This window comes from Pseudopodoces humilis, chromosome 14 (assembly GCF_049639895.1).
Source record: "Pseudopodoces humilis isolate 2021_Gansu_Grassland_sample_001 chromosome 14, ASM4963989v1, whole genome shotgun sequence".
Classification (NCBI taxonomy): Eukaryota; Metazoa; Chordata; class Aves; order Passeriformes; family Paridae; genus Pseudopodoces; species Pseudopodoces humilis.
Window position 1 is genome coordinate 2,014,712 of NC_142213.1, and position 21,215 is coordinate 2,035,926.

Below are 21,215 nucleotides of genomic sequence, written 5' to 3' on the forward strand. Positions count from 1 at the left end.
GGCACAGGTGCCCAGAGAAGCTGTGGCTGCCCCTGGATCCCTGGAAGTGTCCAAGGCCAGAGAACGAGGCTTGGAGCATCCTGGGATAGTGGGAGGTGTCCCTGCCCATGGCAGGGGTGGGATGGGATGAGCTTTAAGATCCCTTCCCACCCAACCCATTCCATGACTGAATGATCCTACAGCTGCTGGAATCATTCAGGAGCTGGGCAAGGAACTGAGCTGTTCCCTAAACCAGGAAAAGCTGCCACTGTCAGGATTCTGTTCCATGCAAACCGCTCACCCCCAGCTCAGGAGATCCCATCCCATCCCTGCTCTGTCCTGCCCTGGCACAGCCCTCTGTGACAGCTTCCAAAAAATCCCTGCTTTCCCTCCTCCCTTGACGTGCCAAAGCTGCCGTGTGTAATTAGTCCTCAGGTCTCAATTAATCCCTTCACCGTGGATCCCACCCTGTTCTTCCTGTCGCTCCTCCCCCTCTGATGCAGTCTGGATGTGTTTTCCTGGCAGGGATGCTGCCACAGCTCGGCATCTCTGGGAGCTCAGGCTCTGGAGACTGCTGGAATCTGGGTCTCGGGTACAACAACCCAGACACCAGCTGGGCTGGGGAGCAGCTGACGTGGCACAGGGGGTTTGTGTTCCTTCCTCCTCGCTTTTCCCAAGGATGCAGTGCTGGACCAGCCCCTCTCACACAGCTGGGATCCAAACCTCCCTTCCCAAATTCCCCCTCTCCAATGGCTCTGCTGTGCCAGCCCCTCCTCGTGCTGTCAGAACATAAAAATTCCAGTGCAGCCTAAAAAAATGATCCAAACCTTCAACTGACCGAGTGCAGCTGCCAGCCTGGACATAAAGCAGCAGGGCTGGATAATTTCCATGGATTTATGGCCCACCTGGATGGGCATTTTAGTGGGCCTTAGGTAGATCTGCAGGAGCCAGGCTCATAAGACAGGGAAATCCACTGAATTACCTCTCTCTCTGGGCTACTTCTCAGAAATATTTCTGGCCTTGGGCAAATGTGGAAAGCCCAGGACAAAGACAAATTGCTCAACTTCTCAGGATTAACAAAGGAATCATTATTTTGGACCAGGTGGATTGGGAGCCAATTAATAATAGTCTGTGGTTGTCTTTCCTACTGAGCAAAACTCAGCTTGACTGAGTGAAGAGAGAGCTGAAAAACCCAAGCTGGATTTGTGCTGGTCCAGGGGTGAGAGCAGGAATAATTAGGCAGGCACCAGTGGGAAAAATCCAGTCAGGAAATCACCAGTGCTTTTATTTGATGGATAGCAAGAGGCATTTTGGTGCTGTTTTACAGATATCTAAATATCTGTGTCTGCAGGCTTCTGTTGAACCTGCTCCTGACAGGACTTTTGTGTCCTGCACTCGAATGCACCAAAAAAAAAAAAAAGAGTCCTCGAGAGTCTTTCCAAAGAGTGAAAGCAGAATTCCAAACCCCAGGGGTGAATTCCCAAGGCTGCAATCCCAATATATCGTTTTTTTGGTTCATTTCAAGTGTGCAGCAAGCGTTGAAGTGGGGGGGGGGAAAAAAATGATGACTAAGGACCCAAAAGGAAAATCCAAAACAGCACAAAAAAAGGAAGAGGTGGGAAGATGATGGACAGTTACTGTGGAAAATGGAATTTCAAAATTATCCTTTCCCCTGTCCACCCATAGCCCTGTGCCTGGAAAGGGAAAGGAAGGAGAAGAGGAAGCAAAACTGCGACAGGAGGGAATCAGACCATGTAAGGAAAAGAACTGAATTTAACTGGCACATGCTCTAATCCTTAGTTTATTTCTGGTTAAAAATATAGCAATCCAGTGCAGTGTAATAAGAAATCTGCTGAAAAGGTAGCAGAGAAACAGCTAAAACAGAAGCAAAGCAAAGCTGAGTCCACGAGTCCGGGCTGGATCCAACAACTCTGGACGTGAATGTCGAGGAGGGCTTTTCCCTCCTTCCCCACCCCCAAAATCTCCTGTGAGGGTCTCCCCCCTCCTCGGAGCTGCCACCCTCCTGCACCCTTCTCCTGCTGCTGGAGCTGCAGGGGGGGACTGAGGGTGGGATTTGGTCCCTGGCCCTGCCAAATCCCAAAGGAGCCGTGGGAGCTGGTGGTGGTGGAGCACCGTGGGGAGGGAACGGGAGCTTTGGGAAAGCCACTTCCAAGGGCTGGAGCTGAGAGCACGCTGTGTGATGGGGACCAGGACAGCTCAGAACAGGGATACGGCATCTTTAATGAGTAATGCAGATTATCCGTGGGGACAGGGAGGGGACAGAAATCAAGGCAGGCATAGTACAAAGATGGTAGAAACAAACAAATTAAGTGACATAGAAAAAAAAAAAAAGAAAGAAAAGACATCCTTAGAGGCTGCCATTGCCAACGATGTTTGGTTTGATTTTTTTTTCTTGTTTTTTTTTTCTTGTTTTTTTTCTTTTTTTTTCTTTTTTTTTCTTTTTTTTTTTTTTTTTTTATACAGGGACATGTTGGAAGCTGGAATATACATCCTGCATTACAAAGTGCAAAATACTACATGCTCAGAGCCCAAGCATGATGTCTGAAACAGTCCACAGCAAGATGTAAGAGACAAACCCACCACCCTCTCCCTCCTCTCTGGGACATGCTCCAGGTGCTCCTCCCCAGGTGCCTTTGAGAAACAGTTGGATTTTTGCTTGGTTTTGTTTTATTCTCCATCCTCAGTGGATTGGAATTGAGCCCTCTGTCCCCTTGTCCCTCCCCACCCTGCTCCCTCTGCAGATTTTTTGGGATGGGCTGGATGCTCCTCACCAGCACAGCACCGTCAGCCACTCCATCTGTGCTGCTGGAGGTGCCTCCAAAGGGGTTTTTTGGTGGGAAGTTTTAGCCAGGAGAAATTGGCTGTGAATTAAAAGTAACTCTGGGTGGTTTTCCAGCCTTGCCACGGGTGAGGAGCAGCCTGGGGAGGAGGAGTGAAGGCTGGAGGGTGCTGGGGCTGCTGCTCACACCTCGTGTTCCCTATTCCCCCCTGCCCCGAGGAATTCTGCAAAAAGCCAATTTTTGTTTTAAAAACAAGGATCAGAATGGGGCCTGTTGTCCCATTTTCCCATCCAGACAGGGTTCATTCCTTCCCTGTGCTCCTTCTCTCCTCCTTCTCACAGCAGCATTCCTCCATTTCCAAAGGGTGAAAAGCCTGATTTTGCTTTTCTCTCCCATTTATCATAAAAGCTTTTGTGGATTTCCCTGGGAAACTCAGCCTGGAGCATCCCAGAACCCATCCCCACTCCACCCAAACTCTCCCCATGCTCCCCTCGTCTCATCTCCATTTTGGGGTTCATTGCTGTTGTTACAAAGACAATTTTTTTGGAGAGGGGGGGATGAGGGGAAGGGAAACGAGGTTTTTTTTTCTTTTGTTGGGATTCCTTCTCATCCTTCCCAGTGTTGGGGGGGCAGAGTGTTGATAGCATTTTGCCATGCCACACAGCATAGTGTTATACAAGCAAAGAATTTTGGCTAAAATCCAAAAAACATTACCCAGGAAAAAAGGCAAACTGTGAGTGAGACTCGATCATTTGTTGTTCTTCTGTGAAAAGACTTGGAAATTGTCGGAGGACAGTTCGAGTTATGATTTCTTTTTTTTTTCCCTTTGTTTTTTTTGTTGTTGTTGTTGTTGTTTGGTTCTGGTTTTTTTTTGTTGTTTTTGTTTTGTTTTGTTGGTTTTTTGTTTGTTTTTTTTTCCCCCATTCATACATGTAACTGTTATTTTTGCAAACAAGACAGTCTTGAATTAGATGAAAAAGTTAATAAACAAAATGGCGACTCCAATATTTAGTAAGATCACCATGACTACCAGGATGGGAGCTGAACCCTGCAAGAGAAAGAGAAGGACAGGAGTTAGATGGATCCTTGGAATTCTGCAGGGAGCTCTGGGGATGAGCAGATCCCAATTTACACCTCCCAAAACCCTTGGAAGATTTTTTAAGCTGCCAAAAAACCACTTGGCTGCACCCCCTGATGGATGATGGATCATCCCATGTCACTCCCATAGGAATTCTGGCCTTAAAAACACAACTAAAATTGGTTGTTTATCAGGTAGTCAATGAAAAGGAAAATAAAACCAGCAAAGAAAGCAGATTATATGGAATCTTAGAGTGGTTTGGGGATGGTTTGATGTGTCCACAGGACATTTCCCAATAAACACAGTTGTTTTCCAGGTATCCTGGACAGCAGGCCAGCACATGGCGTCCATGTTCAGGCAACCTTTTGGGAATGCTCTGATAACCTTCCCTGAGTTTGTGTGGATCAGATGAAGCTCCTGGGAACTACCTGGAAGTGCCCAAGGCCAGGCTGGATGGGGCTTGGAGCAGCCTGGGATAGGGGAAGGTGTCCCTGCCGTGGCAGGGGATGGGATGGGATCAGCTTTGAGGTCCCTTCCCACCCAAACCATCCCAGGATTCTGTGATTTTATCTGGAAAACATTGCAGGAGCCCCAGTGCAGCTGCCCCGTGCACACACTCACCCCAGCTGGGCTGAACATGCCAGGAATGGTTCAATCCCTGCGGGAGCATCCATTGCTTCCCCTGGAGCACATCCCAGACAATCCCACCAACATCCCAGGAACATCAGGGCGCTGCAGCCAGCCCTCCAACACATCCTTCTGTGGGACACTGGTCAGGAAAACATCCCCTGGCACCTCATCCCCGGCACCTCATCCATCCTGGCACCTCATCCCTGGCACCTCATCCCTGGCACCGCCGGCCCCGGTGCCACGGTGTGAGCGTGGCTCGCACCAGGGCGAGCGACGCTGGCAGCGGGTGGGTGGTTGCTATTTCTTGGGAGTCGCTGGGATCCTCGGCTATTCCTGCTGCATCCAAGCCCTGGGATGGTCCAAATGCTTTTCCCCAGGCTCCTGTCCCCCTCGTGGCGCTGCCCACGTGGGTGGGATGGAGCGGGGACAGGGCTGGGCACCCCTTGGGAGCTTTCCCTGGGCGGCTCTGCGGAGCTGCTGGCAAAGAAACGGGAAGAAGCAGCTCCTGGCTGGCCTGGGATGGTTTCTTTTCCGAGCAGCCTGATTCAGCTCGCGTTTGGGAGTGGGTGGGAGCGAGGATGCTGGAGCCTGCTGGAAAGGCATATTTGTAACTTAGCAACAGGGTCAAAGGCAGCCAAGCCAAGGCAGGGATTGAGGAGAGCAGCCAGGTGCCCATCCAGGCCTGGCTGCTCCTGGCAAACCTCTCCTGCTGTGCCATGAAAACCTTTCCAAAGGCAGCAACCGCCCCCTGCTCGCCGCTCCTTCCCTTCCCAGCCCGGCCGTGCCAAGCCCGGCCTTGCTGGCACTGGGAGGGATTAGCTGCATTTCAGAAGATTATTGGGTTTTAGGGTTTTTGAGCTGCTGGTAATATAATAACAGATTGTGGGTGATTATCAGTGTCATTGTTTGCCTTGGCACGGCCCCGCCGAGGCGCAGAACGCGCTCCAGCCCCCGGCCCCACGGCCAGGGAGGGCTCAGCCGCGCTTCCAGCGGCCCTGAGCTGCTCCATGGAGCAATTCCCTGCCAAAACAGCCCAGCCAGCGCTGCCCCTGCTCTGCTCACGCTGCTGATCCCTCCAATTCCCTGTTCCCTCTCTTTGGGATGCACCTGAGGTCCAGCCCTTTGGTGGGATGTGTCCAGGGAGGGAGCACAGCCTTCGCTGGTCACTTCTCCCAGGAAAAAGCAACGGGACAAGAGGAATCAGCCCTGAGTTGTAGCAGGGAGGTTCAGATTGGATATTTGGGAATAATTCCTCACCCAGAGCAGTGGTGGAGTCCCCATCCCCGGAGCTGTGTGGATGTGGACCTGGGGCAGTGCTGGGGGAACGGCTGACCTCAATTCCAGAGCATTTTCCAGCCTAAGCGATGCCGTGGATCTGTGATTTTCACACAGGGCAGCAAAGCTGTGCCCTCAGCTGGAAAAATGGGGGGGATCCAACACGGGCTCACATCAGCAGCCCCTGGATCCTCAGTGCACAGAGGTTGTGCTCAGCCCTGGCTCAGGCTGTTTGCATCCTGCAGCCCCCGAGCAGGGCAGGGATCTTCCACTTTTCCCAGCCACAGCATCCCAGGAACAGGATGACCAGGGAGGGGTGGCAGCTCTTGGAAGCAACCAGCTCAAATCCAGCTGACACCTCACAAATTTTGCTTCCTTTTTACAGCTCCCTCTTTTTAACCCCGTCCTCCCTGTGCTGCTCCAGCCAGGGCTGTCCAGGTGGGAATGGCAGGGAATGGCAGCTGCTGCTGGATAAGCAGCTTTGCCACTCCAAAGCTTCTGCTTTAGCTCCAGTTACGGATCCTGCTGCACTTCTCAATGCTTTGTCTGCCTGATTTCTGCCTTGTGAGGTCTCGGTGCCTTCCCCTGTGCTCAGAGGGAGTGTTTGCCCTTCTCCCCTGGCGTGGCAGGAGCTGTGACAGCGCTGAGCATCGTTCCTGCTCCGTGCCTGGGCAGGAGGTGGATCACTGCTGGAGCTGAGCTTTGGGAGAGAGGCTTTGCTGAGCCCAGCCTGGCTGCAGGGCTCTGAACTCCCTTTTGCTGCAGCAAAGAACCAGTGCTTTAAAACCAATGGCTTTTAAACCCTTCCCACTGCGTTCCAGCCTCCAACAGGAGCCTTTGGAAACAGGAGACAGCCCCTGATTTGCAGCTTTGCCTGTTGCTGTCACAGTTTGGTGAGGCCTTATCTCATCTTTGGCCTCCTGTGGAATTGAGGAATGGTTTAGGTTGGAAGAGACCTTGAGGATTCTCTCATTCCAGCCCCCTGCCACGGGCAGGCATTTCCTGGAGACTTATTTTAATTTTTTTACAATAAGATCGCTGGAGTCCTTCACAGGAGAAGGAAAACATCTGCCAAGAATGGGAATCTCCACCAATATCAGCAAAAGGATCCTTCTCTATCAACAGGTTGGATCCCCAAGGATTTTTAAGCTTTGTTTCTGAGCTGAAAGAACAGGAATTTAGACCTAAACCCATGGAAACACTAAAATAGGAGTAAACCATGGTTATGGCACAGGAGTAATAACAGTAATTGTAGCTGTAGAGTAACTCCTGCCCCTCTGCCTTGTTTGTTTTTATCCTGGAACTGTTGTGTAGCAACTCCAGAGTTTTCCTGGGAATACGACAGACAGCTGGTTTACAAATGCAATTGTGGCATAATTAATTTAAGCATTAGCAATCCATTATTATCTGTTATCACAGGGTACAAGCTCTGCCTCTCTGCCATGGAAACCAGAGTGCAGGTTACCTAGGAATCCCTCTGGGATCTATTAAGAGTAATTACTAAGGACTTGGATCAGCAAAAAAAAAAAAAAAAATTAAAAAAAAAATATAGATATGCACCATTTTCCAGCCTCAGCACTGCAGAAAGGGCTGCAAACTTAGCAGCTCGGTGACATTTGTGCTGAATTGTCACATCATTGCCAGGAACAGGCTCTGTGAAATGGTTAAGGAGCATTTAGCAAAGGAAACATCAGGGAGGCGCTTGGCTTTCTCCAGCGGATTGCAGCAGCTCCCGCGGCTCCAGGAAGAGGCCCAGGAGATGCTAAAAGTGTTTGAGTGAGTGAAAGTGAGTTGGGTGGGAAGGAAAAACCTGCTGCTGGGGGGGAAAAAGGCTAAAAAACGGAGAGATTATCCTCTTAGAGATCCTTTAGCCTCTTAAAGATCTGGTTTGTCACCCCTGGTTCAATCCTCACCTCCAGCTGCTGCGACTGAGCTCCGTGTGCTTGTTTAGGTATGTTTGAGGCTTTAATTTTAAGATTTTTATTCTGAAGCCAGCAGTCAAAATTTGGTTCTAATGCAGTCAAAAGCTGGTGTTTGGGCCTAAATTTTCCAAGCTAAGAGATGGAATTGGGCTCAACCCCCATATGCAGATGACAGGAGCAGAGCCAAGAAGGTGCTCCCAGGTACATCAAAGGCCCTGGAGATGAAACAGCTTTGAAAAGGACCCTGTCGAGTTGAACATCCCATTTCTCTCTGAAGATTATTTACCTCAGGTTGTCTGAACACGAAAGAGATTAGAGAAGGAACAGTTTGTGATTATTATTTGTCTTAAGAAGAGACAACCCCTGCAGTGATGTTCAGCCCTGCCTCATTCCAGAGGTGTGATGGCAACAGGACTCCTCTTCCTCCTTATTCCCATGGAATGATGGTTCCTGTTTGTCTGGACACGCAGCTGCCACTGGGATTGGGGGTGAATCTGGTTGGTTGAGATGAGAGGAGCAAGGAAAACCCCGGGATGGTTGTGCTGGGAGAACCCGGGGATGGCTCCCCATGGGGGAAAAAAATAAATGGGAAAACCTGAAGCTGGAATGGCACAGGGATAAATCACGGGGTTTAATCCCAGGGATGTTAATGCCAAACAAGTCCCCAGGTCCCTTTCCTAGCAGCCTCATCCCAGAGCAGCCAAATGGGAACATCTCCATGCACAGGGAAGCTTCACACCCCCAACAGGGGGTGCTTGGTTGGGACGGAGAAAACACCCAGGTTTTATTTTTATCTCATTTTACGACCTTTAGGGCTAGAGGTGCCAAACTTCCTTAAAAAAAAATTGAATGAATCCCTGGCAAGGGGAGCATCCAGAGGGGGGGAGCTGCCGGTGCCGGGCTCCATCCCCCGTTCCCCGAGCCCCCTGCCCGCATCCCCGGCTCGGGCAGCTCGGCACATCCCAGCTCCGCCTGCACATTGGCTGCCTGCTCCTCCTGCCCTTCCCCAGCCACAGGAACCTGCCGGATCCCTCTGGCAGATCCTTCCCTCTGCCGAGCGGGGATGGAGAGGCTGCGCTGCCGGACCGCGGGGAGCCGCCGGCTCCCGGACATCCCACGGCCGGGAGATGCTTTTCAAACCTCTGCTGCCGCTCTTTCCCCGGGAATTCTGGGGGAAATACGGGCTGGGATTTGCCCTTTCCCAGGAAATTTGACATTTCCTGGCGTGGGAAATGTCAGAGCCATCCCCACGGTGCTCTCAGCGAGGCCAGGACGCGGCCCTGGAAGCATCCAGGGATCGCCGGTGATCGCTAAATGAGGACAGGAGGATGAATCAGGCTGAGCCCCGGCCCTTCCCGCTGAGCTGCTCCGTGCCCAAAGCGCTTCTCCTCCCCGTCAGAAGCCGCAGATGTCCAGGAAAGGAGATCCATCCCCTCCTCTGCCTCCCCAGCCCTGCCATGGGGTTTGTGCCCGTGGACAAAAGGCTCGCTGGCGTTTTAGTGGGCTTCTTTCCTTTGCCAGCCTCTCAACAATTCCTTTTTTCCTTTCCCATTTTAGTTCTCCTCAAAGGCTCCAGGAGCCTGTGAAGCATCCAGGCACAGGCTTTGTGCCTCGTGGGCCTTTAAGGCCGGGAAGGACAGTGACGTTCCTATAAATCCCTTAATCCCACAACACCGGCGCCGGTCCTGGCACGTTTGCTCCGGTTTTCCTCTTCCCCAACGCTGACAAATGCTGTGAGTTTGTCCTGTGGGTGCTGGGGTCAGTGCCCACAGAGGCACCGTGAGATCAGGAGGCCTTAAATGTCATTTTAAAGCATTTGTGTGGCTCAGTGACCCCGAAACCCCCAAATCCCCTGAGAGCCAACACCAAGCGCTGCTGAATTTCATCGACGTTATTGAGCCGTGGCCTCAAGAAATGACCTTTATGAGAAGATTTTTCAATTCCTGATGTGCAGCCCCAACAAAGAAGTTCCGTGAGTTTCTTTTAAAGGACTGGGGAAAAGTGACAGAGCAGAACAAAGTTCCTACAGCTCCTCCTGTACGTCTGACTCCTCTGTGGAGTGTGCGTCCCTGCCTGTGCACACTTTGGAAAAGCTTGGATTCAAGGCCCGTGGCTCCCAGCTGGTTTTTCAGGCAGGAATCACGAGCAGTGATTTTTTTTGGAGTGTGTTTTTGTAGGACGTGCACCCCCAGCCCGTTCCAGAGGTGTGCTGCCAGAGCCACCCCCCTGGGCTCATGGATGGCTTGTGCAGAGCTGGTTTAGGGCAGATTATTTTTAAAACAAGCTAAGCTGTGAGGGTGACCTCGCTTCTGCTCAGGGATACCTCAGGTAGGGCAAAAATAACCGTGCTCAGCTCTGAGCATCCTTGCTGCTCGCTGGCAGCACCTTGCTGAGGTGGTGGCAGGTGGGAGCTGCCCTCTGAGCTCCTCCTTTGGAGGAAGCAGTTTCCCAGCCAGCACCGCTGGGATCCAGGGGAGAGCACGGTGGGCTCTCACACACCTGCCCACAGCTGCCTTGCCCCGGAGCTCACGTCCTGCCAGCCCACAGGCAAGGAGGATTTCAGGCCAGTGTAGGAAACTGGGCTTTTGGAGGGATTGGGGAGCCTTGGTTTGCTGTGGGGGGGATGTGGAGCTCGAGCAGGATGCAGGGGGGTTTTGCAGGATGGAGTGTGTGAATGTCCTGTGCGTGGAGATGGGGTCTGTGGGATAAATCCTTCCCCTCCTCTTCCTCAGGGATTCACCACACTCCCTGAAGTCTGAAATGGCAGCTGCAGGTGAGGTGATGGATTTGGGGAGGGGGTTGGAGCACAGATCCCTGCAGCTCCCATTCCTCCCCTACACCTTCCCCTGCTCCTGTCCAGCCACTGGAACAAAACCCTGCTAGCACTGAGCAATTCTTGCTAGAACAAATTGTTGCTGGCATTGTGGGTTATTTAAATCCACATATTATCTCTTCCTCTGTATTACATTAGCTTCCTCCCAAACCTTCGCCATCTGTTCCACCCTCGGTTATGAATGTGAGAAAACTGAACATGCTGCTCCACAGCTCCAGCGCTTCCAAAGTAGGATGTGCATCCTAATGGCTTTTCCATGCACTGCTCTGTGCAGGCTGGGCCCTTCCTCGGTGCCCAGGGCTCGCTGGGAATGGTCAGGAATGTGTTGGTGGCTGTTGGATGTGGAGGGAGGTTTATTGTGACAGCTCCGAGGTGGGAGCACATCTGATGGGCTGGGTGGGGAGAGAGCCCAGGGCTGCTTGTGCCAGCGATCTCCCCAAAAGCACGTGGCTCTCAGCGAGGAGAAACAGTGCTTTCATCCCTCCTGTGGGCCCTGTGTCTCCCAGGCCGTGTTGTCAAAGGTGCTGGAACATCTGCGTGTCCCACAGCCTTCCCAGGGCTGGTGTCTGTGCAATTACTGCTGCTGCTCTTCCCCTCTGGGAGCCTGTCAGGCTCCTAATGCTGCCTGTCATGTCTCCAGTGCTTCCCAGGCAGGCAAGGACAGCCTGCAGGGCTCTGTTTCTCCAGGCCTGCAGGATGTGGAGCCCCCGTGCTCAGCTCGGTGCTGGCTGGGAGCTGCCAAGGCTGAGCCCAGGGCTAGGCAGGCAGAGAGCTCCAGGGCTGCTGGGGGGGATTTATCAGCAGGGAAGCTGGGGCAGATCCATCCTTCCCACATCCCTGGCTGCTCCCTCCTCTCCCTCCCCCTCGGCTCTGCCGGCAGGTGCTGGGGGAGCAGGGATGCTGCAGCCCTGGCAAATGTCACCACACCTCACACACCTCGATGCCTCTCGCCCGAATTTTCAGCCTGACTGACAAATTCATTTCAGTTTCATGACCAGGCACCATCCTGTGCTCCCCTGACAGGGAGATTTAGCTCCTTTCTGCTGAAATGTCACCTCCTGAGCGTGACAGCTACTCCATTTCTCCGGGGTAGGTCTGGGGCATCCTCATGGGACACCTCCAGCCCTGCCCTGTATTTGGCACTGACTCGACAAGGGGCAGTTTGGGGCAGTTTGGGGCAGTTTGGGGCAGTTTGGGGCAGTTTGGGGCAGTTTGGGGCAGTGGTGGCTTCCCCAGTGCTCCCAGCAGACCCCATCACTTCTCCTGTCAATGCCAAACCAACGGGCACAAGCAAGTGAGGAAGCTTCTAATGGGAAATCCAAGAATCCTCAAAAAACAAGACTGCAAAAACCCCTAAAACCCACCCAGCTCAGCCTTCTCCTGAGGAGGTTCACCATGTCCAGGTCCTCTCTGAGCTGGTGATGTCCAGCCTCAGACCCCTCCTCCCCCAGCCCCGACAATTCATTAGCCCTCACCTCATTAGCGATGGTTAATGGCTCACCCTCCTTGACTTTAAACCCATTAATTCTGTTCGAGGAGAACAGATTATTCCCTTCCACTTTGCAGCAGCTTTTAAGATGGCTCTGTCTTCTCTCCTAGACATCTCCAGCCCTTCCCAGCAGCCAATTCATGCCCAAAGTGTCCTTTTCTCCCCCAAAATGAGGAGGCCAGGGTGGGATGTCTCACAAGGGGCTGTCCTGGACCAGCAGGAAGCTCTGTGGCCATAACCATAACCCAAGGAAGCATCACCAAAGCCTTGCCTGTTCCTTTTCCCACCAAATCCCCAGCAATAATGGATTTTTATTGCTGGCCAGGGGGCTGGGCTCCAAAACTCCAGCTTGCTGCTCACATCCTCCAGGGAACATCCTGCTGCTCCCACCACGGTCTGCATGGAACTCCCCACAGCAACGTCCAGCAGGATGGCAGGAGGGAGGAGAGGGGATTCAAGGCACAAACCGACGATAATTCACATTTTCCAAATTTCCCTCCCGTCCCGCTCCACTCAGCCCCACGACAGCCCCAGGCTTCCCTGGCAGAATTCCACACACAATCCCTTCACTCACCGTACTGGATTTGAGCGCATCCCCACTGTCCTCTTCAGATTCTAGTGCAACAGGTAAAGATTTCTGTGGCGGGGAGAAGGTTAAGTCCCACCTCAGTAGCCGAGGTTCAGCTTTGTCCCCGAATCTCAGGTTTTCCAGTTTCTGCACCGTGGGCTCGGCAGAGGAAGCTGGCCTGAAATTCTCTTTGTTCTGGGACTTAGACCTCAGTCTCTGAACCCCAAAGCCCCGCTCTTCCCCGCGGTGCTCATCAGCCACGCTCCTGCAGCCTCCCCCTTTGCTGTAGTGTCTTTTTTGGGTGTGAATCTCTTGCATATAAGAATCCATCCTCATGAGGGGCTTCATCTCCATCTCGTAATTGCTCATCTTCTCCTCGTCCAGCTCAAGCAGCTTGGAGCTCCCTGAGCTGTGGTTGTGGGACCTGTGGTGGGAAGTCCATGAAACCGTGGCTGGGGAATCTGTCCACCTCTCTCTCGGCTTGTGGTTGGAGGCCGAATGTTTGTGTCCCCCGCTCCGACCTCTGTAGTCTTCGGGGACGGCGGTGGAGCCCAGCTGCCCGCTGCGCATCGTCCCGCTCCTGGCAGCGCGGCTCCCGCCCCCCTTCTCTTCGCTCCAGCTGTTGGGGCGCAGGTAATCCCCTCCGCGCCCCTCCAGCAACATCTGGATCTCACCACCCCTCTCTTCGTCCACCGAGACCTGCCTGGAGAAGTGGGCGCTCTTGTTCCTGCAGGAGGGGCCGAGGGGCGGCGTGGAGCAGGGGCTGGCAGGGAAGCTCTGCAGCGGGCTGTCGTCGGGGGTCAGGTCGGACGGGGTGGTCCCTTTGCGGTACAGCTCGGGGCTCTCTTGCTGCAGGGGTGTCCCGGTGGAGAGGACCTCGATGTCATCGCTCGAGTTCTGCCGCTTCGGCCGCTGGCATTCCAGCCCTTTGGGGGCAGCGGTGGGGAGGAGAGAAGGGAGACAGGAAGGCAGCAGGGTTATTTCTGGTTTCTGGATGCCCCACGGGATTTTCACGGCACGGAACGGGGAGCAGAGGGTTGGGAGCGGCGGGGTGGGATTGGGGCGGCAGCCTCAGAGCTGCTGGCAGCACTGGTGTGACACCAAACCTGCCCTGAGCCCTGGCCTGCAGAGCCACAGCCAGCACGGGAATGCTTTTCAAACCCCAGAGATGTGGAGAAGCCTTCAGCGGTGCACAGCTGCTGGGAGGAGGTTTGATGGTTTTTTGGGAACCAGCCGACCATATTTCCTATCAGTTCCCAGTCTGGAAGGATGGGAAGGGAAATCTGTGATGTGGCTGGTGGCACACCCTTGTGCTCTGTGTTTGTGTGTGCTGGATGTCACTGGGATCACCCTGGGTGTGCTGGGATCACCCCACACCAACAGCCCTCACCCCCCTCCTGGACAGGAACCACGTCAGTTTTCATCTGCCAGGTGCAGGAGTGAAACAGCCACATCTGGGCAGGTGTGCAAGAAAAACCCCACAAACCTTCTATCCAAGAGCTTTCCTGCCCCACACAGCCCAGCAGGACATGGAGATTTCCCTGCTCAGCCCCCAGCACGGGACGGAAGGACGGGGGTCCCGTTCTCTCCCCATCCTCCTCATCCCACTGGAGGCTCCTCATTCCTTAACTCAGAGACTTCCCAGACAGTGGCACCCTGGGGAGGGGCACTTCAGGAGGGGCTGAATGTCTTCTTCTGCTGGAGGAACACGGAACAAAAGGCTCCAACGTGTTCATCACTGATGAAACACCAAATGATTCCAAGCGAGCTAATAGCGGTTAATTCTCCTTTTCCCCTCTCCACTCGTTCCCAGCTAAAGCCATGCTAAATTAGGTGAATGATTTGATAAATATATGAAGTGCCTAATGCCCCTGAAATGCATCTAATTGCAATTGCTATGGCGAGACAAGAAACGAGAAAAGGGAGAGCTCGATTTTCGTGCCATCGTTTAAACAGAAACGCTCGGGAGCGCCCGCTCGGGTCTCTCCACTTCTGCTGAGGAATCTTCTCCCTGGAATCTTTCTGGGGAGCTGCTGGGATGTGCCTTCACCCCTGCCAGGGTTGGGGTACACACAGGGAATGCTGGAGTCCCCATCGGAGCACCGGCAGGGAGGGAAATCGTAACAAAGCTGATTGGAAATCCACCCAAGCAATTGCCGGGAAATGGTCTCCTAATGACTCAAGTTTTTGGGACAATACTCACAGAGTCCAGTCTTCATTTTATTCCCTGTTTGTATGTGGGAGACTGAATCTCCTGGGATTTATCCAGAGCCCCTGAGCAATCCTGGTATTGGTGGGAAGAGAAGGAGAAAGGTGGAGCTCACCCTTCTGTTTTCCTGCACAATATCTGTCTTTGGGATAAAAATCAAATTTTTTTGGGGCTGTTTTCCAGTCATTCCTGTCCCAGCCACCTTCCAAGATCCCAAATGGGGAGCTGAGGCACAGAGGGAATAAATGATTTCATGTGAGAAAGCTGGAAAGCCACCTGTGGGAACAGGCTCACCCAAGGTCTGGCTTGTCCCTGGTTTTTGGGCTTTATCTTCCCCTGTTCAGGAATTTTGCTGGAGTTCCAGGGGTTTGCAAGCTTCCCACCAGCTCCAAGGCCTCCAGAGCTGATCTCCAGCCCCACAACCAGCCACAGGGCCCCACAGAGGGGACAAGAAACCCCAGCGATGCTCCCCCACAGCCAGACCAGGGGAGATGTCACTGAATCCCCCTGATCCCAAATCTCCCCACCCCTGCATCGATCTGCAGGTGGCTCTGCCTTTCCATGGGTTAATTCCTGGAGGGCTGGGGCTCTGGGAAGAGCAGGACTGGAGGTGCTGGGGGGATGCTGGGGCACAGCTGCCCCCCAGCCCTGGAGCCCGCGGGGATGGAGGCGTTTCCTTGCGCAGGAACTCCGCGGATGCACCGGGGCCAGCTTTCGGCACCCGAGGACGTGCAACAATTATCCAGAGCTAAAATTAGTCCTGGAGCACGTGATGTTCCTGGAAGAACGGTTGTGAGAGCGCGAAGGAGGATGCAGAGCACCAAATCTGGATTTCCAGCAGGATGGAGGCTGCCGAGCCCGGACTCCGAGGCTTCAAAGCCAAACCTGTGCCGCCCTGAGGAGCCACATTTGGGGTTTGGGATTTGGGATTTGGGATTTGGGAGCGGTGCCAAACTCCGGTCTCTGGCTCTGGGGTGCTGCTGTCACTGGGGGGACTCAGTTCTCCAGCACCACCCCAGCCATGGGCTGTGTGTGGATGTGATCCTGCTGTGTCCAGGAATTGGGATGAGTAACCATGAAAGGCACCTGGATAATGGGGATGGGAACCATGGGCCAGAGGGCGATGCAGGATACCAAAACCAGATAATTTTGTTTTTCCCAGGTCAAAACCTTTACCTTCCAGGAGCTGCAGCTGCCCAGGGATGCCCAGGGCTGATGCTGAGGTGGGCACGGAGCCCTCTGTGGTGTCCCACAGCACCCACAAACCCCTCCGAGGGGCCACCCAGCACCCCAGCACTCGCTGTGCCGGGTGGGTGGTACCCACACCCACCACCCTGCCAGGAACACATCCAGCACCAGCATCCCGTGGAAAGGGAGCACAGCCAGCAGCCAGGGGTGGGTGGCACTCAGCACCCACCGCAGCACGCCGTGGGTGGCACTGGGGACCTGCAGCACCCTGCGAGGGAGCACAGCCAGCACCGGGTCCTCAACGGGGCTGCACCCACAGCTCTGAATGAGGGGAGAACATCCAGCACCCACAGTCCCAAATAAGGGTGACAAATCCAGCACCCACAATCCTGAACAACGGGGGCACATCCAGCACCCAAAATTCTGAATGAGGGTGACAAATCCAGCACCCACAGTCCTGTAGAAGAGTGACAAATCCAGCACCCAAAATTCTGAATGATGGGGGCACCCACGATCCTGTACAAGGGGGGCAGGCAGGCAGGCAGGCAGGAAGGAAACCACAAACAGTGACTGGTTTGCGTGGCTGAAGGAAGGGTCAGGTCCCACTGGGTCCAAACTTTCCAAAGAAATCAGGAACTGCACAAGCCATGGGTGTAAGGCCAGTGCTGACCTCTGGGACCATCTGTGTTTGTATCTAGAGCTCTTGTTGGGCTCTTCCTGTGCAACCACCAAGGGCTATGAACTAAAAAACTGGGGGAAAAGAGGGAATACCGGGAAAAAAGTGCTGAATAAGGTGGAATTGTTGGATATTGGCAGCCCTGTCCTAAATCCCTCAAAAGCTGGTGTTCCATGGAGCTTTCCCACTCCAGGAGCTCTGGTGGGGATCGGGAGCTGCGGGCACAGGCTGAACCTCCAGGCTGGGGAGTTTTGGGGGGTTTGGGGTCTGTGCAGGGCTCCGAGGGGCGGCTCCTGGACTGACCGTTCTCCCTGTGCTGGAAGGAAGGCGAGAACTCTTTGGCAGTGATCCTGGCGATCCGCGCTTCCTCCTGAGCTTTCTGTGCCGCCGTCACGGCCGCCTCCGCCTTGGCCCTGGAGTGAGAGGTCCTGCAAGGCAACACCAGACACCAGGACCCCGTTAGGCAGCCATGGAAAACCCCAAATTTCCCCCACAGATTCCTCCAAAACCCTTTGGCTGTGAGGGAGGAGCTGCCAGCAGAGCATGGGGATGGTTGGGGAATGGGGGATTTTCCAACACCTTCATGAGCTGCTCCTCAGCCTGGAAATCACCCAGGAAATTCAGAACCAGGTGCAGGATTTGTTCCCTCAGCATTCCTCCATCCCATTTCCCACCCCATCCCGGCAGCCTCTCCATGCACATCTCCCACGAGCCCCCAGGCTTGAATTTAAAGCTGATTTTTGGTTGGTTTTTTTTTTTTTTTTTATTTTTTTTTTATTTAACCAAACCCGTTTGCTCTGGGGATGAAAAAAAATAAAAAACCCACCAAAAAACCCGGAACATTTCCACGCCCACCCCCACGTTTTGCGTAAAATGCTGGATGTAAATAAATACTGGGAGCAGAGGTAGGAGCGGGGGGTTCGGCTCCGGTGCCGCCTCCACCATCCCTTCACACATTTTGATCAGGGCATTTCTTTCCCTCTGGATCAACAACTGTCCCCAGCACTCGCCCATGATTCCCCAAGGGCTTTTTTTGGATGGCATTTCATCCCATCACTCAGGATTTACAGCTTCTCTGAGAGCATCCTCCGGAGGTTGCTTTGCCCCTTTTTTCCCCCTTATCCGAGCTATCCAGGCACTTTCAAAAATTCCTGCTCCCACCCCGGTGCAGGCAGGGTTATAAATAACTCCGCTGATTTCTTTTCCCTCCAAAATCAGGCCCTCCATCTCCTTTAATCATTTTTTTTTTTTCTGCCTCTCTCTGAATTCCCTCTAATTTCTCGACATCTGCGTGGAGAGGGAGTGCCATTTCTGACAGGCTCCTAAAAATGGAAAACAGGGCCAGGAATGTGCCTGCTTTGGTTGGAAGCGTCGCCAGGGCTGGGGAACAGGGTGTGAGTGTGGCTGTGCTGTCACCTGGGTTTCGCTCCTGACACTCCTCAAGCCTCTTTGCTCTAATAAACGCTTTATTCCCAGCCCTTGGCTGCTTTGGAGTAGCCCTGGCTGCGAATCCGAGCTGTTTTCCAGAGTTATTGGAGGTGCTGGAGGGGCTGTGGTGATGCTGTGGTGATCCTGAGGGTTCTCCCTGATTGATGCACCCAAAAATTTGGTTTCAATGGGATTTTTCCCGCCTGGAGTCCAGCGCTCTCCCTGCTCAGTGGGGTCAGAGGAGGGGACAAAGGTGTCCCAGCCATTCCCTGCCAGGTGTCCCAAACTGCTGGGAGAGGAGGTGCAGACTATTTTTCATGGAATCATGGAATGGTTTGGGTTGGAAATCCATTAAAATCCATCTCTTTCCCACCCCTGCCATGAGAAGCTTCCATTTGTCCGGGTTGGAATAACCTTGGACATTTCCAGGGATCCAGAGGCAGCCACAGCTTCTCTGGGCACCTGTGCCAGGGCCTCCCCACCCTCACAGATCTTGGGAATTTCTTCCCAATATCCCGTCTAAATCCACCCTTTTTCAGCTTAAAGCCATTCCCTCTCGTCCTGTCCCTCCATGCCCTGTCAAAGTCCCTCTCCAGGTCTCCTTTCATCCTCATTTTTGGCACCAGCATGTCCTGTGGGAAAGGCTGGGGCATCAAAGCTGTGGATGAAACCATCAGAGCCACCAGGAGGTTAAAATTCAGATTCTGCCTCTCTGAGCTCGTTAAACCTCTGCCATCTTCCAGGGCAGCTCCTCAGGGATGTGGATTTGAGGATCCTCCATCCATTTATCCCCGTGCCGTGCCCTGGCCTGGGAGCTGCCCGGGGCTGGGCTGGTCCCTGCCTCACTGCAGCCTTTTCCCAGGTCCCTGCTGGCCCCAGCCGAGGATTAACAACGTCTGTGAGCGCCTGGCCCGCACTCAGCAGCCAGGATTACGCTCTGCTCCCGACACTCCTCCCTGGAGAGGCGGCTGGAGGCTCTCATCCCTCTCTGCCTGCCAGGGAAGGAGGCTGGAGCAGCAGCCCGTGCTGCTCCAGGGGGCTGGGGCACACGGGGGTGGTGGCACAGCTGGAGGAGCCCCCACGGAGCCCCCACCCCAGCCCAGGGTTCTGGGATCGCCCCAGATCTGCTCCTCTCTCAGCACTCAGCACCCCCTTGATGGAACCACGGGATCCTTGAGGGTGGAGAAGAGCTCCAGGATCACCAAATCCAAGCTGTGCCCACCTTGTCCCCGGCCCGGAGCTCTGAGTGCCACATCCAGGAATTCCTGGGACACCTCCAGGGATGGGCACTCCAAACCTCCCTGGGCACTTCCAATTCCTGATCCCCCTTTCCATGGGGAAATTCCTGCTGCTGTCCAACCAAGAATGGATTAAAATCACCGTCCCTGGGGGATGGATGCATTTCTGTCCCTGGAAAACTCACTCCAGAGACTTCTGGATCTGCTCAGGACGCCCAGGGTCGGCCCTGGAAGCGCAGGGAATTTCAAAAATGAAAACCTGGGGCTTTGGCTCAGAAAAGGTTAAAAATCAATCACATCAATGAAGCCACCTCTGATCCAAAACACACTCGGGGAGGGATGGAATGCACTGGATTCCCTGGAGCAGATGGAATGGCCTGGATTCCCCCGAGCAGATGGGATACACTGGATTCCCCGGAGCGCACGGAACGCCGCCGATTAATTGTTTGTAAAGCTCCCTGAGACGCTGGGAGGAGTGAAAAGCAGAATTATGGAGATCCATACGTTGCATAATAAAATCCATAAGTATTCCCAAATAAATGCCAGTAATCCAGTTAGTGCTCGCATGACTTTGTCACATCCTAAATTTACCAGCTGTCTCCTTTCTCCACGCCTGCTGCTCGTGGCGTGCGCTAAATCTTAATTCCCATTTAATTGCCTGGAGTTTATTTCCCTGGAAAAGTGGGGTTTTTTTCCTCCCTGACACATGGACAGGGCCTGATCTCATCGCTCTGCTCCTCCTTCCCTAAGTGCCGCCATAAATCTTTTCCTGGGATGGAGACGCCAAACTGGAGACCACGGTGAAAATAAGGCTGGGGCCTTCCCGATAAAACAGAATTATGGGGTGGTTTGGGCTGGAAGGGACCTTAAAGATCATCCTGTTCCTGTGGGCTCATGATGGGATGGAGGGAAGAGTGATGCAAGAGGAGCTGTTTAATTCCTCCCACCTCTGAGCATCCCCAGCCTCCTCCTCCGGCTGGGATGGATCCAGGAACCCGGGCCTGGCCCGCGGCAGGGGTGGAATGGGATGGGCTTTAAGGTCCTTCCAACTGAACAATTGCACGATCCCAGGATTTTAGTGCACTTCACTATCCAAGCTGAGCTGGGGGAGGGCGTTCAGGCAAAGATTGGGATTGGGAAGAGCCAGAGGGGGGAAAGCCGGGATGGTTTGTGGCTCCTGAGCCCCCGTTTTGGGTCTCAGGGCAGAGAGTCCCTGCTGGGACCAGGAATATTTTATTTATTAATTTTTTGCCAAGCTGACTCACTCTTCTCGAAGGATGAGCGGGCAAGTGGTCAAACTGGCAAGGGGAGCTGGCAGAAGGCAGGAAAAAATCCCAACCAACCAAATTCCCGGGAATCTTTGCAGATCTCCTGTGATTTGGCCGGAGCTGACAGGGGAAGGGATAATACCTGGGCCTGCTTCCTAATGCCAAGTTTATCAGCTCCAGCTAATCTATAAGAAGCTGGAATCGACTGATTTTGCAAGGAAGAACTTGGCTTTTTAGGAATTCCAACAGTGACTCCGGGCTGGATTGGAGCGGGAAAGGAGTGGATCCAAGGGTTCTGCTGCAAACCCAGTGCTGGGGGCTGGCTTAGCCAAAAAGGGGTGAACTCCCAGCAAAATCCTCAGGGATTCAAGAAGGAAGGAAGCAAAATTCAAACCAGGTGAGGCTTGAGAGGTGTTTTGGTTCCAGGAACGTTTTGGCAGGAGAACAAGTGGGACAAAGAGCTTCAAAATTAGGCTGGAAATTAGAGCAAGTTTACGGAAGGCCAGAAAGGTTTCTGAGCTGTAAATGTGACACCTGGAATTGCCAGGATGGCACCTGGAGCCACGAGAAACCTGGATCACTGGTGAGTCCTTCTCCATCCATTGTTTGAATCCCTCCAGGAGAGGGATTTGC

General features: G+C 53.6%; 1 protein-coding gene across 1 annotated transcript in view; it reads right to left on the reverse strand.

Annotated features, from left to right (window-relative positions):
- Window positions 1-1,928: 1,928 nt before the first annotated feature.
- The window catches only part of JPH3 (junctophilin 3), a 46,025-nt gene continuing 26,738 nt past the window's right edge, over window positions 1,929-21,215 (reverse strand). The window contains exons 3-5 of the mRNA XM_005528151.3: window positions 16,952-17,076; window positions 12,582-13,501; window positions 1,929-3,828 (exon numbers count right to left, since the gene is read on the reverse strand). Of these exons, the coding sequence (XP_005528208.1) occupies window positions 3,748-3,828; window positions 12,582-13,501; window positions 16,952-17,076 (1,126 nt within the window). The 3' untranslated portion in view covers window positions 1,929-3,747. The remainder of the gene's footprint in view (window positions 3,829-12,581; window positions 13,502-16,951; window positions 17,077-21,215) is intronic.